Raw genomic sequence first — 17,085 nt, forward strand, 5'->3', positions numbered from 1 at the left:
TAGGTCATTGTATAGTTTTTTCGGGGGAGGGCATGGTTTCTCTGTGTAGTCCTGGCTCTGTTGACCAGGCTGGCCTCGAACTCAGAAATCCATCTACCTCTGCCTCCTGAGTTCTGGAGTTAAAGGACTGTGTCCCCACCACCCAGCCATGGACAGTATATCTTTTTAAGGAATCTCTACCATGATTTTCATAGTGGCTACACTCCATGCGTCAGGGAATAAGTGCTTCTCTTATCTGATACACGAGCCAGCATTTGTTTGAGTTTTTTGTTTATTGATTTGTTTGTTTCGATCACAGCCAATGTCACTGGGCAAAATGAAATATCAAAGTCTCTTTAATGTGTATTTATCTGAGAGTGGAGGAGGATTAAAAAATAAATATTTCATAGCCATTTGTTATTTCTCTTTGAAAAACTCTTTGTTTAGTTCCATGCCCTAGTTTTTATTTGGGTTGTTTGTTAAGAATTAACAATAATTCACATACTCAGGATACATGCTGGTAATTCGTTTCTCTCCAGTAAAAAAGAAAAAAAAAATCAATACTCAATTCTCTTGCCACTTCTAGTTGGATTATTTATTATTAAAACATAAGATTTTTATTGTGTCTACTAATAGTTTTCCTAAGAGATAATACTTTAAATTTAAATTTTTTTTTTCCAATCTGAGTGTTGACTTCTCAAATTATAGGTGGTGACTTTTAAAACTTTTTTCAATTTTCACCTAGTTTAATTTACTTTTTTCTATTATCGTCCCTGGTTCTGGCATCTTTATCCAAAAAACCACCACTAGTTCCATTGTAATAAAGATGGTAATAAAGATCTAGTCTTATATTTTTACACAATGTTGTTAGTTTGGGCTCTTACGTTTAGTGATAGGCACCATTTTTTCTACTAAGTTTTGAATATGGTGTAAAAGAAATAATCACATACTAATGCTTCCATATGCTCTAACCTAATTGTCCATTTGATGAAAAATCTGAATTATTTTGAAATATTTAAAATTATTTAATTATTAATGCATGTAATGTTTCCAGATCGCTAATATCCTTCAGTTTATCTGTGTGTCTATATTTTGACAGTTCTGAAACAGTAAGTTTTAAAATGAGAAAGCACCAAAACTCCAATTTTGACCAGGTATGGTGACATGCCTCTTAATTCAAGGAGCAGAGGCAGGTGGATCTCTTCTATTGAGACGCCAGCCTGATCTGTACACTGAGTTACACACCAGCAAGGCTTACATAACCAGGCCTTGTCTCAAAGAAAAATCCTTCAATTTCACCTGTCTTGTTCAAGTTTCTTCTTATTGTTCCATGTCCCTTATATGTTTGTAGGGACTTTATGATCATTACATGACAGAAAAAAATTTATAAGGATAAGGCTGAACTTGTACATTGGTTCAGGAAACATTGTTTTTTTGGTTTTGTTTTTTGTTTTTTTACAATGTTGACTCTTCTGATTCATAAACATGGATGTCTTTGAGTGTCCTTCCATTTATGTAAAGCTTCATTAGTTGAACTGTGCTTATACTTGCGGTAAAATCATTTTTATTCCTTTCATTTAATTTATTCCTGTGTTTTATTGTTTTTCATGACATTGCAGATAGATTTTTATTTGTGGTCAATTTTCCCATTAATCAGTCTTGAAAACCTTGAATTAATTCCTATTATTATTTCTCACACATTTCTTAAAATTTTGCATTTCAGATGATCAACTCATTTATATGCAAAGGTGCTTTTATTACTTACTGTCCAGTTACTGAGACTTTTTCTTTCTCCTACAACGAAAAGTAAATGTGCAGGGTGTACAAGTTATGGTATTTACTACTTGTGGAAAATCTTTCAGCCAATTAAGTGTATAATTGGTTGTGTGTGTGTGTGTGTGTTTTAATATGATTGTAACATAGAAAAGCATTTTCTCTGTCCATAGTCTGGGATAATTACAAATTAGGCTTGAAAAGTTCTTAGAAAACTTCCTTAAAGCCATCGTATCTCTCTTTGGTTGTTCATGGAATAGATACCAATGTATTCTCATAGTGTTGATCATGAATAGAAATAGACATATCTTATATTTATCCACCTCCAAGTATTATGATTTTGGACCTGTACTGTCTTGACTGATAAGATATAGGAGCAGCCATCAAACTTAAAGTCACATGACTGAAACCGCTTGAACTTGGTTTCACACTTCATATGTGATAGTACATACATGGCTATCACAGTTTCTTCCTTTCCTACAGAGAAGTCCCAGAAGAAATGTTAGCAGGAAACCACTCCACGGTGACTGAGTTCATCCTTGCTGGATTAACAAACACACCAGAACTGCAGCTGCTTCTCTTCTTCCTCTTCCTCGGAATCTACGTAGTCACGATGGTGGGCAACCTGGGCATGATCTTGTTGATTCTCCTCAGCTCCCACCTGCACACCCCCATGTACTTCTTCCTCAGCAGCCTGTCCTTCATTGACCTCTGCCATTCCACCGTTGTTACCCCCAAAATGCTGGTGAACTTTGTGACAGTGAAGAACACCATCTCCTACCCTGAATGCATGACTCAGCTCTATTTCTTCCTGGTGTTTGTTATATCAGAGTGTCACATGCTGGCTGCAATGGCATATGACCGCTATGTTGCCATCTGTAACCCCTTGCTATACAATGCTATGATGTCCTATCAAGTCTGTTCCTTGATGGTATTTGGGGTGTACAGTATGGGTTTGATTGGTGCCACAGCTCACACAGTGTGCATGCTAAGAGTGCATTTCTGTAAGGCTGATGTAATTAATCATTACTTCTGCGATCTTTTCCCATTGCTGGAGCTTTCTTGCTCCAGCACTTTTATCAATGAATTAGTAGTTTTATGTTTTAGTGCTTTTAATATTCTTTTCCCAACCCTGAGTATCCTGAGCTCTTACGTCTTCATCATTGCCAGCATCCTCCGGATTAAATCCACCGAGGGAAGGGCCAAAGCCTTCAGCACCTGCAGCTCACACATATCAGCTGTAACTGTCTTCTTCGGGTCTGCTGCGTTTATGTACCTGCAGCCATCGTCAGTCAGCAATATGGACCGAGGGAAAGTGTCTTCTGTGTTTTATACCATTGTTGTGCCCATGCTCAACCCCTTGATCTACAGCCTGAGAAACAAGGATGTCAAAGTTGCTCTGAGGAAGTTGTATGAAAAAAGTTTCTCATGATGTTTTTTTTTTCTTTCTCAAAATGTCATGAGGTTTTCATCTTTTTTTTTTTTTTAGTATAGCTTCTCAGATTCTTGTAAACCAGGTATTTCATTTTTATTTTGTGTCATATGTTAGATGATAGGCCATTGTTCATTTTTTATTCTTCAGTACTGAAAGCCTGGAAACGAGCTGTGTTAAGAAAAATGTGCATATGTTTATATTTTAGGAATCTCCTAAAGTAGTAATTTTTCAAATGATTTTTTTCAGAAAGTCTTTGATGTTGATTGTCTTGCCTCCTTTACCCTATTCTCCTGTCTCACAAACTAAGCTGTTCTGCCCCATTATTCTGCTTTCTTCCATTATATCACCGAGTCTGTCCTCCCTACCTTGAGTGCTTCTTCTTCTTCTTCTTCCTATCATACCTGCCTCTTCCCAGGAATCTTTGCATAAGTGGGAAGACTGTGAGGGCCAGAGGGGGTGGATGACTATAGTGTTTCCCAGACACAATGGGGCAGTTGTATAACACTTGAACCATCATGCATAAGACCTGCACAAGCTTAAGCCAGACAAAAACCAAAACATGAAGGGGATAGGTGGTCAGAAGGTCCCACCACTGCCTTAGGAACTTACTGATAGCTGCTGGGAAAAGGAGAGTTGGGTTTCTTTAAGGCTGTGATCCCTGGTCTTTCTATCACATTCCAGTGAGTGGTCACACACCTAAATCTATATGGGCAATACAAATGGGACTCAGTGTTTCGTTTTTTAGTGAGAACACCAACTTACCGAAGTAAGTTTGAGTATGGAATGGGGAAGGAAGATGTGGGCAAAGAAGAGATGAAGGGGATGAAGGGGATGAAAATACATTGTATGAAATTCTCAAATAATTAATGAAAGTACTTTAACCAAAAGACAAACAGACAAGCAGGCAGACATCTCTACCTAACATGCTTCACCTGTCACCCTGTTATGCTGTGCACAGAGTCACTGGGATGGATTTACTCATTGTGAGAATGTGAACCTGTTTGTACTGCATTTGAAATGTCATCTTTCTGGCCACTTGTGCCAACATTGCAGGCTTTATTGTCAGCTTAAAACCCTGAACCCAGGAATGTCAATGCCACCACCGCTTGTCTCATCCTGTGAAGCCAAATCTTTGGAGGTCGGAGCCTTCTTTCTAACACAAGATAAGACGTGTGTTGTTCATGTCTTATCTTCACAACCGACTTTCTTACTATACAAAATAATACATGGATGTTTATCCGCCTACATATGCACATATATTGTGTCATACATATATGTATGCTGATGTAAATATGTGTATGTATGAATGTTGTATCTTTATTGTTTGAATCTGCTTTGTAACGTTTATGTATATGTAAGTTGTATTTTCTTGCTATAGGCACAAAATAGCATCCAGTTTTTTCTTTAATATACTCCTGCATACTGGATAGGGGGAAAAAACAAGCATTTTGTTACCAAGCATTTGTTTATTCACTAAATACAGAAATGTTATAGGAAAATACATGTTTGAACTATCCTCGATAATTTTGAGAACTAACAGGAAATACAATATTAAATACTATCATAGCTGTAAGACAACTTCAAAAATGAAAAATAAAACTCCATCACAATAAAAGAGATACTAAACATCATGAAGGAGAGAGAAAAAGAAATCATCAAGAATCTGAGCAGAAGTATGGCCTACCATTCCCGGGCTATGTTTCTCAACTCAGGGATGACCTCTGTCTGTTTCTATTCATTTCTTGCTAATGGCCATATGATTTAGATAAATGATGTATCTGAGAACAGAATAGAATGAACGAATGAATTTCAGTTCTAACCTGTCCTATATGGATTTAAAAACACAATGCAATTTCATCCACAGCAAAGCAGAACTCCTAGCTGCATTCTAAAATATATTCTCATAGCCACAGATAAGTGTAGCTACCAACTCTCACCAAAGAAGGTTCTCTTGGCAATAAACAGAGATTGTCAGAGAAAACCACAGGTAGTCACAATACAGAGAAAACTGTTCCTAGAGAGTCCTCTGCCTACAGAGACCTTCCATAGCAACTAGCTAACGTCTGCCCCTGAACCAGAGCTAATAAACACACTGAGGCTCTGAGATGCTGGACAGTTGATGCCACCCTGTCAGAATGTTGACGACCTACCGGACTTAGCTTTTCTGTATGTGTGTTTATGTGTCTATCATTTCTTTGTTCCTCCCTTAGTTTAGGTTTCCATTGCTGTGATGAAACAGCATGATCAAAAGCAGCTTGGGGAGAAAAGCATTTATTTCTTTTATATATTCACATCGTAGTTCATCATTGAAAGCACTCAAGGCAATAACTTAAACAGGGAAGGAACTAGAGGCAGGAGATGATGCAGGACCCTGGAGGAATACTGTTTACTGGCTTGTTCCTATGGTCTGCTAAGTTTACTTTCTTCGAGAACTCAGGACCACCAGCGTGGAAATAGCACCAACAACAATGGACTGGGCCCTCCCACATCAATCACTTCTTAAGAAAATGTCCTCTAGGTTTGCCTGCAGCTTGATTTAATAGAGGCATTCTCTCATTTAAAGTTTCCTCCTCTCAGATTCCTCTAGCTGGTATCAGACTGATAACTGTGCCAAGACAATTTCTTTATTGCCCCAGTCAGGCCAAGTCCCAGCAGCAAAGGACAACATAGTCACCTACCATGAGCAACAGACACTACAGCCTGCTTATGAACCCAGCCCAAACATGCTACTTTTAGGGAGAGCAGCATGTTCTTTAATTCAGCACCTGGCTGGGGACAGTATTCCACTCGCACAGTAGATCCCATTCATCAAGTTGGGACGCCGTCGAATAACAAGTAGAAAAAAGATTGCTGTCTCAGGATGCTACCTGAATAAACTCCATTCACAAATTCTTGGCCTTGGTTTCATGCGCTATCACCCATCTTAGGGGGCACATATACACTCCCACAATGAGGAGGCACACAATCCTACGTCTCACAGGAAAATGTGCCGCTATTATGGTTGCTATCTCAGACATTCCTGTTTCACCCAGATGAGACTCACTGCATGTCTCTATTTCTGTTGCAGGGGCCCTGCAACACATCACCTTTGATTCTTTTTGTCTCTGTTTAGACACCAACTATGTTGGATGTGTGACTTTTCCTTGGGAGATGAGAGACCAAAGAATGCATTCAACCCAAGTCTGGTTTGTTTGCTTACAAGAAGATGGGCAAAGTCTTACTTGTAGGACCATAAATGACTCAAAGTCAGCTACATCACTAAAAAGTCTACTGCAATCATTGGCAATAACTCATGAAAGTTACAATCCTGAATCGTCCTGGACGATTTTCAGGATGCTTGATAGGTTTTAATTTCCTCTCCATGTCAGTTCTTACTGTTTATACTACAAAACCTTAGCGATAGAGGAGCATTTCATATATTATAAGTTTTGTAGCTTCCTGTGATTTGTGAGTTGCATATTTCCTGCATCCCAGTGAGCCTCACTCCAGAATGGAATGTTTCAATTTGGAGTGAAATGTTATGCAACACTTGGCAGAACTGCTTTGTTAGGCGTATCTCCTTTACCTTATATTGAGACCTAACTTTCATGTTATCACCATAAAGACATGTTATAACCCACTGACTGGATCTCTTTTTTTCTTCATCCCAATGTGCTTATATTAGTTAGATGTCCTTTTCCACTTAATTACAACTTTTTTGTTCAATTGGCTTATTAAGTATAAATGCTTGAACTTGGAATATTTGGGCTGTCATGGTCCAGGCGCTGACCAAATTTTAATAAAACAAGGTTTAAAATGCCTGATACCCATTTTGCTGCTGTAGTTTTTCCTCCCAGCTCCAAGCTCTTCGAATGACTCATGAATCTCAAGATAGGCCATATAGCCACTAGCTCATATTACTACTACATATTACCCTTGAAGTAATAAAGGAACATATAAGAGACAAATTTTGATAATGATTACAAATCATTATTTCCCCAAATGTTAATTAAACAGGGCAGGGGAAACAGTGAAAAATGGCCTCATAATTTCAGAGATGATTTTCAGATGGGAAGTTGTCATGGAGGCATCCTACAACCATGTCATTAGACTTCAGTCTCTGGCCCCAGAGGCAATAATTGATGCTATTTCCAAACACAAAGATTTATACTCAAGAGAGAGAAAATGGAAGCATCAACCAAAGCACAATGCAAGAAATCTTAATTACCTTATCCACTGAGCATCTCATTCAAAGTGGAAGGAAATCCTCAAGGAGTTTCTGTCTACACATTTATAATGGCTCTTAGATTTCAGAAGTCTCTGTGAAAATATCAGTTTGGTAAGAGCCTTTGGAAGATTTTAGGAGGGTTCATGATATTGGGTTTTATAATAGGAATGTAAATTACTCAGAACATAAAAGTTCAGTTCTGATACCACAAATAAAAATGAGCCAGATTTTAGTTTAGATTACTCTCAACAATGACATGAAGAAGTGTTTAATTTAAGGGGCACTCAGTCTAGATCATACATGTAACTGGATGGAAGTCTCCAAGTAGAGCAAAGGTGAGCACCTAACTTATGTTTTCCTGAAATCTCTCAACTTTCAAACGTTAGATGAACTTTATGAACTCTACTCTTCAGATATTGTAAAAATTTTCTAGTGATACCTGAAAATATCACTCATGTTTTTGAACCAAACTTTCTCCCAGGCATTTTTCATGCTTGGATGGAATTTTGTTGTTACACAATATATCTATAAGGAGATAAAAAAAAGCAACTCATTTTTATTATAAGTCATAAAGATACCAGGTGTTACTTTCAAATAATTCTTCATGTTTACAAATAACTTCAGTGTATAAATCCTATCATAAACTATAACACTTAAAGTAAACACAGGTTAGCAATATCTATTCATGAAGGTTTCCTATTACCAGACACATGTTTTAATTTTTTCTTTAATTATTTGAATATTTTAGTATGATTTTAAATCTCAGAATATTAATATTTTGAAAATCTAGCTTATTACTTCTTATTTTTTCAAACTTACATTTCTCTTGAAAACCCTTCATTGACCCCATTCTAGACTAAACACCTAATAGCTGCGCTCCTGTAGCCCTGCTCAACCACAACTTACATCTCATAGAATACCTTTTTTTTCTCTTACAGATTATACCATTTTAACCAGCATGGACATTCTATTCCATATGCCTACAGAATACTTTCCACCTATTGTTATTTAATTTTTATCAGTTCACATTCACAGCTAAGCAATATTACTTGAATCATCATCATCATGGACGTATTCATCATAATTTTCTACAGATTTCATAATAAATTCTGTACGGTACATAACTTTATAATAGATATTTTCCACGACAAGTAAAATATAGTCTTGGAAAAGGAGCAGTCAAGATTACCCAATCTCTGAGTCGTCATACATATTCCTTAAATTTACATAACTATTTATGTCTTGGGTTTTTATGTGCATATACAAAGCATAACTATCATTCAACAGGTTTAGCAAAAACTATCAAGATAACCTAATGACCATTCAATATGAAAGGAGGACAAATAGGAACAAAGAAAGATGAAGTACAAATTTTTAGATTCAGTGGCTAAGCATGGTTTTGTATGCCAACTTAAAAACTAATTTTATAATCTATGAAATAATAATACTAAAACCAAAGTTCTACATGCTTTTTACCCAGTTATAAATGGTTCTAAGCTATCAGTATGTTCTTTTCAGTTTTAAAAATTTTGAGTGTAATAAAGGATAATAATAAAAAAATGAAAAAAAATTGAGTGGTCCTGGAAGACCCTATGCCATGTGAAATAAGACAGTCACAAAAGAAAAGATAAATTTCTTATATTTTTATACTTCTTTTTTTGTATCAATGTACAAGTTCATAATTATCTTTTGTAATTATAACAACTTTATATATTACAATTTTATAATATAATTATATCATACCAATTAATATGCTCTTCCCTGGAGAAAACTATTTCTCCCACTCCCAGCATTCTTTAGTTGCCAGCCATGGTTCTTTGTGTAGAGTTGAAGCCTTATGGACCTTCCTCCATCCACTTAAACATGTCCAGTGTAGTTTTTCTTATTTGGCTCATGTTTAAGCAGTCATCCTTACCAGTAAATTTGCTAATATAAAAAAAAAACATATTTCATAGAAACTAGTAAAATACCATTTTTGAGTTTGATTTTAAGTTAACAAATCCAATTTCTAGACATTCTTAAGCTTTCCTAGAAAAGTACAGAATTGGCCCATGATGGAATGTTTTTTTCTCTCTAGGAAATAGCCAGGTTGGTTATTAGAAGAAAAACAAGTGTGGGGCAATAAGACCATTCCTTCCTTTATCACCTGCTGTAAGCACTGCTTCTCCAGACACTATGACTTTTGGGTCAATGTGTTTTAAATTCTTGTAGATGTTTCTCAACTATTGAAATTTCCTTATCCTTTAAGGCACAAATTATTTTTCTTTTAATTATATCCAATTAATTCCACCTTTTGTCATAACATCTGATTATGACATCTTAAGCAAGAAACTATCTAGAAACCAGTTTCATGGGCATGGAGATCTAGTGTTGTATTTTTTTAATGTTGTTATTTTTAGCTATTATATTTAGTGATAGCATCTATTTTTCATTAACTTTGTATGAAAAGTCAGATATTAATTATTTAACATGCAGCTTCATCTAACTGCCCATTTATTGGGAAAATTCTCTCTACACTGAATTGTTATAAAACACAACTTAAATAATTTATAAATGTAATTTTTACAGATTAGCAATTTTCTTAAATCTCATGGCAAGCCTGTATTATGAGAATGTAGTAATGTTTAAGTTTTTCAAATGGGACTTGAAACTTCTAATTTTATTCTTTTCCTTCATGTTTGTTCTGATCATTCCCTGTCCCTTACATTTTTATGAATATTTTATGATCAGCATATTATTATTGGTAATAAAAAAAATGGTTTCTCATTAGAATTGCACTGAACTTTTAGACCTGTTTCAGAAGTATTGCCATTTCACAATGTTAAATCTTATGGTTCATGAAGATGGGATGATTATCCATATATGCAATGTTTATGCTTTCTACAATGTTGATAATTTCTAGTGCAAGGTCTTCATTTACTTAAGTTATTCCCAAATGTTTTAATATTTTCATATATTTCAGAGGGATTTTTATGATTTTTGGATTTTTATTTTAAGGTCTTGGTTCTCATTCCATGATGGCCTTTTAAATGAATTACAATTCTTAAAGATTTCTTGAAATTTTATGTATGCAAAATGAATCTATATACATGTAAGGGTAGTTTTATTATTTACTTTCAAATGCAGATGCCTTTTAATTCCATGTTCTCATCTGATTGCTCTAACTTAAATTCTGCTGTATAATGCTGATTAAAGAGAGAGTGTAGCTTACACTATTCATTACCTTATAGAGAAAGGCTTTAGGTTACCAGCATTAAGTATAGAATTGGTTGTGCATATGTGTGGTGGTCTTTTGTCTTTTGTCTTTGTGGATGCTGCTCTATTGTAACATAGAAAAATATTTTTCTCTGTAGAGTAATTGAGAGAATGACAAATAAGTCATGAAAAGTCCTTATCAGACTACACTGCACACATCAGATCTCTCTTTGGTTGTCTATGGGCTGAGTTATAACATTCTCAGAGCAGTAATCATATCCCAGGACCTCATATTTAACTATAAATGCCATGTGTTGGGAAGTCCTATGTCTTAGATGGCTAAAGTATAAGATATCTATCAGAAAAATTGAAGATGCCTAGCAAAACGAAATCTTGAATTCTGTTTCACACCTCAGTATTTGGTAAGATAATAGATATCTATCTTATTTTTCCCTCTTTCTACATAGAACTCCCAGAAGAAAATGTTACAAGGAAATCTTTCTAGAGTGACAGAGTTCATCCTTGCTGGGTTAACAGACAAACCAGAGCTGCAGCTTCCCCTCTTCCTCCTCTTTCTAGGAATCTATGTGGTCACAGTGGTGGGGAATCTGGGTATGATCACCCTAATATTATTCAGTTCTCACCTGCACACACCCATGTACTTTTTCCTCAGTAGTCTGTCCTTCATTGACCTCTGCCATTCTACAGTCATTACTCCCAAAATGCTGTTGAACTTTGTGACACTGAAGAACACCATCTCCTACCCTAAATGCATGACTCAGCTCTACTTTTTCCTTATTTTTGCCATTGCAGAGTGTCACATGCTGGCTGCAATGGCATATGACCGCTACGTTGCCATCTGTAACCCCTTGCTATACAATGCTATGATGTCCTATCAAGTCTGTTCCCGGATGATATTTGGAGTATATAGTATGGCTTTGATTGGCGCCACAACTCACACCGTCTGCATGCTAAGAGTGCATTTCTGTAAGGCTGATGTAATTAATCACTACTTCTGTGATCTTTTTCCATTGCTGGAACTTTCTTGTTCTGATACTTTTATTAATGAAGTAGTAGTTCTTTGTTTCAGTGTTTTTAACATCTTTATTCCAACTTTGACTATTCTAAGCTCTTACGTCTTCATCATTGCCAGCATCCTCTGGATTAAATCCAGTGCGGGAAGGTCCAAAGCCTTCAGCACCTGCAGCTCACACATATCAGCCGTTGCTGTCTTCTTTGGCTCTCTTGCATTCATGTACCTGCAGCCATCATCGGTCAGCTCTATGGACCAGGGGAAAGTGTCTTCTGTATTTTATACCATTGTTGTGCCCATGCTAAATCCTTTGATCTACAGCCTGAGGAACAAGGATGTCAAAGTTGCTCTAAATAAGTTTCTTGAAAGAAATTTTTTCTTGTGAAAATAGTGATTTTTCTTTACTAAAATTCAAGTTTTGAGGGCTGGCAAAGAGTTCAGTGGGCTGTGTATGGCCACTTGATATAACATTACTGCTAGCCCTGCTTATTTTTAAATTGCCAAGAGCAGGATCAGTTTTGACCAGTGGCACATATGAAGGACAACATCTATCCGGGAGGCAGAGAACCCATCTGCTTATCATAGCATACATCACAGTAGGGAGTTTGTAAAACTCTCAGAATCCTTCTTGTGAATTGTTCTGTTTTATGTATGTTTAGCAACATTACTTTTATGCAAGACACATTTGTCTTAATGAAGAGAGTAAATATGTTTGTCCAGCATTCTTGATAGTCTCAATATTCTATGTAATTAGTCTTTTTAATGAAATATATTTCTAAAGATTTCTAACATTGCATTCTCCAAAAAAATATATTAAAAAGTAAAATACACAAAATAAAATGCTTAATTTTTGCTAAGTGTGTGTAACTGTATTAAAGAACATAGAGTGATATCATGAGTGGTAACATAGCTCCTACCCGTCCTCCCCCCCAAAAAAAAGAGCTACATTGGATGAGACACTCATCACTAAACAGGAATGCACACATGTACACAAGCCCCTAAGGCAGATGGAAGTAGGAATAAGAATTCATATATTCAAATATTTGTAATATTTGTATGTCTCCAGCACATGACTGACCAGGAAGGTTCAGAAGTGCTTGGTTTTACTGTTGCAAACACATAAAATATTTAGAAATAAGAACTTGTAAAAAGTGTTTTCTGACTAATGCTGTATTGGCTAGAATTATTAAATATTCTCAAATTTAAAAAAAGACTATCTATCATCAAAATAAATAAATAAGAATTAGGGTCAGAGAAGGAGACTTCAAAAATAAATTCTCATTATTTCCCTTACCCAGTTAAATTCTCATTTCTTCTTCTTGAAACTGCAATCAATAATACTGATTTTATATTTCTGAAAGTAACTGTGCCTATCAGGCCATCTCAATAGATCTAAGCGGCCTTTAAAAATAATCAGATCCCCTCATGTAGGTAGCAGCATCTGCATAATCTTTCTTGTCTCCTCTTAAATAATCTCCCAAGATCTTAGCCATTGTAAAGGGTATAAGGTGAAATCTCAAGGTCGTTTTGATTTGTGCTTCCATGGTGACTAAGGATGTTGAGCATTTTTTTAAGTCTTTCTCTGCCATTGGATATATCTCTATTGAGAATTCTCAGTTTAGCTCAGTACCCCATTTTTTAATTGGATTACTTGATTTGTTGCTGTTTAACTTCTTGAGTTCTTTATGTAATCTGGATATTAGTACTTTGTCAGATATAGGATTGGTGAAGATCCTTTCCCAGTCTCTAGGTTGTCATTTTGTTCTGATGACAGTGTCTTTTGCTTTATAGAAACTTTTCCATTTCATGAGGTCCCATTTATTGATTGTTGATCTTAGAGCCTGTGCTGTTGGTGTTCTGTTCAGGAAGTTGTCACTTGAGCTCATTGGCACAAGTGACAACACATGCTGGAGAGGATGTGGAGAAAGGTGAACCCTCCTCCATTGCTGGTGGGAATGTAAATGCATACAACCACTTTGAAAATCAATCTGGTGCTTTCTCAGACAATTAGGAATAGTGCTTCCCCAAGATCCAGCTATACCACTTCTAGGCATATATCCAAAAGATCCTCAAGTATACAACAAAGACATTTGCTCAAACATGTTCATAGCAGCTTTATTCATAATATCCAGAACCTGGAAATAACCCAGATGTCCCTCAACTGAGGAATGGATACAGAAACTGTGGTACATTTACACAATGAAATACTACTTAGCAATTAAAAATAAAGAAATCATGAAAATTTCAGGCAAATGGTGGGAACTAGAAAAGATCATCCTGAGTGAGCTATCCCAGAAGCAGAAAGACACACATGGTATATACTCACTTATAAGTGAATATTAGACATATAATATAGGATAACCATACTAAAATCTGTACACCTAAAGAAGTTAATCAAGGAGGACCCTGGGTAAGATGCTCAATCTTCATTCAGAAAGGCAAACAGGATAGACATCTGAAGAAGGTGAAACAAAGAACAAGACAGGAGCCTACCACAGAGGGCCTCTGAAAGACTCTACCCAGCAGGGTATTAAAGCAGAGGCTGAGACTCATAGCCAATCTTTCAACAGGGTGCAGGGAATCGTATGGACGGAGGGGGAGAAAGACCTGGAAGGGTCTGGAGCTCCACAAAGAGAACAACAGAACTAAAAAATCAGGGTCCAGGGGTCTTTTCTCAGACTGATACTCCAATCAAGGACCATTCATGGAGATAACCTAGACCCCCTGCACAGAGGTAGCCCATGGCAGCTCAGTCTCCAAGTGAGTTCCCCAGTAAAGGAAACAGGGGCTGTCTCTGACATGAACTCAGTGACTGGCTCTTTGATCACCACCCCCTTACGGGGGAGCAGCCTTACCAAGCCACAGAGGAAGACTATGAAAGATAGTCCTGATGAGACCTGGTAGGCTATGGTCAGATGGAAGGGGAGGAGGTCCTCCACTGTCTGTGGACTGGGAGGAGATTAGGGAGGGAGAAAGGGTGGGATTGGGGGGGATGACAGTGGGGCTACAGCTGGAATACAAAGTGAATAAATTGTAATAAGTAAAACTTATATTTTAAAAAAAAAAGAATCTCCCAAGAACGTGTTTTCTCATTATCTAGAGCTACTTCCAGCTCATAGGTAATAATTGTGTTGTTTCTGATCCTGGAAGCTTCAAAGCTTTTACAAAGTTTCATTAAGGGTAATTACTGCCCAGGGTCATCTAGGTGTCTCTGCTTAAACTCAGTTGCTCTCAAAATAAAACAAAATGGCATAATCATGGAAAGGAGGCTTGTGAGAAGTACAGAAAAGTGCAGTTACTAGGTGTTTAAGAAAGGGAAAGGAAGTATAGATAAGAGTAATCAGGATGTATTACATACATGTATAAAATCATTAAAGAATACATTCTAAAAATCTTAACTTCATAGTATATAACATTAAAGTAAGTTAAAATTAAAACAAACATTAAAAATACAATGCATATGTCAAGAATTTCTACCCCGGATTAGGTGAATTTCTATTTCTATTTCTATTTCTATCTTTATAAAAACTGTCACATTGATTTCCAGAGTGGCTGAACCATGTCACATTCCAACCAGCAGTAAGTAAGTGTTTCCTTTCTTATATCCTCAACAACACTTACTGTCATTTAATTTTAATAAAATATTTTTATTAATTCTTTTAAAAATTTGTAGATGCATACAATATATTTTATCATATTCAGCCCTTACTCCTCTTAAATCCATCCTCTATCCCCATCACCTCTCCCAAACTTCATGTCTCCTTTAAATTTTTCTTATTATGCGCTGAGTTAAATTTGTGAGGTCTACATATGCCTGGGTATGGATCCATCTACTGCAGCTTGATAGATTTACCAGAGACAACACCTAAAAAAAAATAGTTCTAGCTCTCCTAGGATTCAGACTGCACATATGCTTGAGAATGGTGTAGCTGGGTCCCAGAGCAGGTCAACTCCATGCTTCTTAAGGACCCGCCACATGGATTTACATAGTGGTTGAAACAATCCACACTCGAATAACCAGTGTACAGAAATTCCCCTTTCCTTCATCCTTGCCAGCTTCTGCTGTCAATTGTTCTCCTAAACTTCATGATTTTGAATGGGGCAAGATGACATCTTAAAACGATTTTTGAATTGGCATTTTTCTGATGGTTTTGGATGTTGAACACGTTTTAAAATATTTTCCCCGTTTTAATTTTCTCTTTTGAGATCTCTTGGTTCAGTTCTGTAGACCATTTTTAATTTGCTTGTTTGTTTTCAGGATGATGTTTATTTTAGTTCTTTGTATAATCTAGATCATAATCCTCTTTCACAGGCACAGCTCAAAAAGATATATTTCTATTCTGTTGGCTGATGCTTAATGCAATTACAGGGGTTTTTATGTAAAAAAAGCTTTCTAATTTCATGGGATCTTATCTGTCAATCATTGGTCTTATTTTTTATTCTAGAAAAGTGCTATGCCTATATTTACTTCCCTACTTTTTCCTGTAGGAGTTTCAAAGTATCTAGTTTTGATCCATTTATATAGGGAGAGGGATAGGAATCTATTTTATTCTTCTTTGTGTTAATATCCAGTTTTCCTAGCACGATTAGTTGAAAACGCTGTCTATTCTACAGTTTGTATTTGACATCTTTGTAAAAACTCGAGTGAATGTACTTCTGCGGACTTAGGTCTGTATGCTATAATTGATCTACGTTTCTGTTTCTATGTAAGCTCCACACCCTTTTCATTGCTATGGCTCTGTAGTATAATTTGATATTGGTATGTCTACCACAGTATAATTTTCATTAGAATTGTTTAGTCTGTTCTTGAGTTTTTGTGATTCCATGTAAATTTTAAGCCTTTTTTTTTCTATGTCTGCCAAGAATGACCTCAAACTTTTATTGGGGTTGCACTGAATTTCTAGATTATCTTTCATAAGATCACGAGGATATATACCCAAAGGACTCTGTGTCCTACTACATATACTTTTTAACCCATGTTCCCTAATGCTATTCACAATAGATAGGAAATGGAGTTAACCTGTATGCACATCAGCTGATTAACCGATAGTGGAAATGTGGTTCTACTATATGCAATAACATTTTATTTAGCTCTTCAGACAAATGAAATTTTTCGATAAATGAATAAAACTTTTAATACTTACATTGACAAAGATCACCCCGGTTCAGAAAGATAAGCAATATGTGTTCTTTTTCATATGTGAATCGTGGCTTCAAATCATAACTCGGAGCACCTAAATAAAGAAATAAACTAGAAATGAGTCTTTGGGCTAAAATATGGCTTAAAAAGGGAGGGACATTACAACAATGGGTGATATAAAACAGAGGGGATAATTAGGGAGTGAAATTTTTGAGAAACATTGTAGGAAGATGTGGAGTAGCTAAGGAAAGTTAGAAGAAGAAGAAGAAGAAGAAGAAGAAGAAGAAGAAGAAGAAGAAGAAGAAGAAGAAGAAGAAGAAGAA

At 36.1% G+C, this 17,085-nt stretch overlaps 2 protein-coding genes across 6 annotated transcripts; both read left to right on the forward strand.

Moving 5' to 3' along the window:
* The first annotated feature begins 301 nt into the window (after positions 1–301).
* LOC129687511 (olfactory receptor 150-like) lies at positions 302–3,408 on the forward strand. 3 transcript variants are annotated; one of them, XM_055621946.1, is made up of 2 exons: positions 302–329; positions 2,262–3,184. In XM_055621946.1, exons 1-2 carry the CDS (start codon positions 302–304, stop codon positions 3,182–3,184), a joined length of 951 nt encoding a protein of 316 aa, XP_055477921.1. The 3 variants fall into 3 exon arrangements, with proteins under 3 accessions (XP_055477921.1, XP_055477922.1, XP_055477923.1); XM_055621947.1 differs by lacking the exon at positions 302–329 and adding an exon at positions 1,469–1,478; XM_055621948.1 differs by lacking the exon at positions 302–329 and adding an exon at positions 3,393–3,408 and having other exon boundaries at positions 2,252–3,159.
* A 5,257-nt stretch (positions 3,409–8,665) lies between these two features.
* Positions 8,666–12,007, forward strand: LOC129687524 (olfactory receptor 150-like). Of its 3 annotated transcripts, none has more exons than XM_055621977.1 (2): positions 8,666–8,681; positions 11,097–12,007. In XM_055621977.1, the coding sequence occupies exon 2, from the start codon at positions 11,204–11,206 to the stop codon at positions 12,005–12,007; it is 804 nt and encodes a 267-aa protein (XP_055477952.1). In that variant the 5' UTR covers positions 8,666–8,681; positions 11,097–11,203. The 3 variants fall into 3 exon arrangements, with proteins under 3 accessions (XP_055477952.1, XP_055477951.1, XP_055477950.1); XM_055621976.1 differs by lacking the exon at positions 8,666–8,681 and adding an exon at positions 9,197–9,213 and having other exon boundaries at positions 11,095–12,007; XM_055621975.1 differs by lacking the exon at positions 8,666–8,681 and having other exon boundaries at positions 11,063–12,007.
* Positions 12,008–17,085: the final 5,078 nt, after the last annotated feature.

The sequence above is a fragment of the Psammomys obesus genome, unplaced genomic scaffold (assembly GCF_907164565.1).
Source record: "Psammomys obesus unplaced genomic scaffold, mPsaObe1.curated_primary_1811, whole genome shotgun sequence".
Classification (NCBI taxonomy): Eukaryota; Metazoa; Chordata; class Mammalia; order Rodentia; family Muridae; genus Psammomys; species Psammomys obesus.

Excerpts from the sequence above, each read along its gene's own strand:
- LOC129687511 (XM_055621946.1), top strand. The coding sequence starts at position 302 with ATGTCACTGGGCAAAATGAAATATCAAA. Across the intron at positions 330-2,261 it reads GGGCAAAATGAAATATCAAA|GAAACCACTCCACGGTGACT; the intron begins GTCTCTTTAATG and ends AAATGTTAGCAG.
- LOC129687524 (XM_055621975.1), top strand. The coding sequence starts at position 11,072 with ATGTTACAAGGAAATCTTTCTAGAGTGACAGAGTTCATCCTTGCTGGG.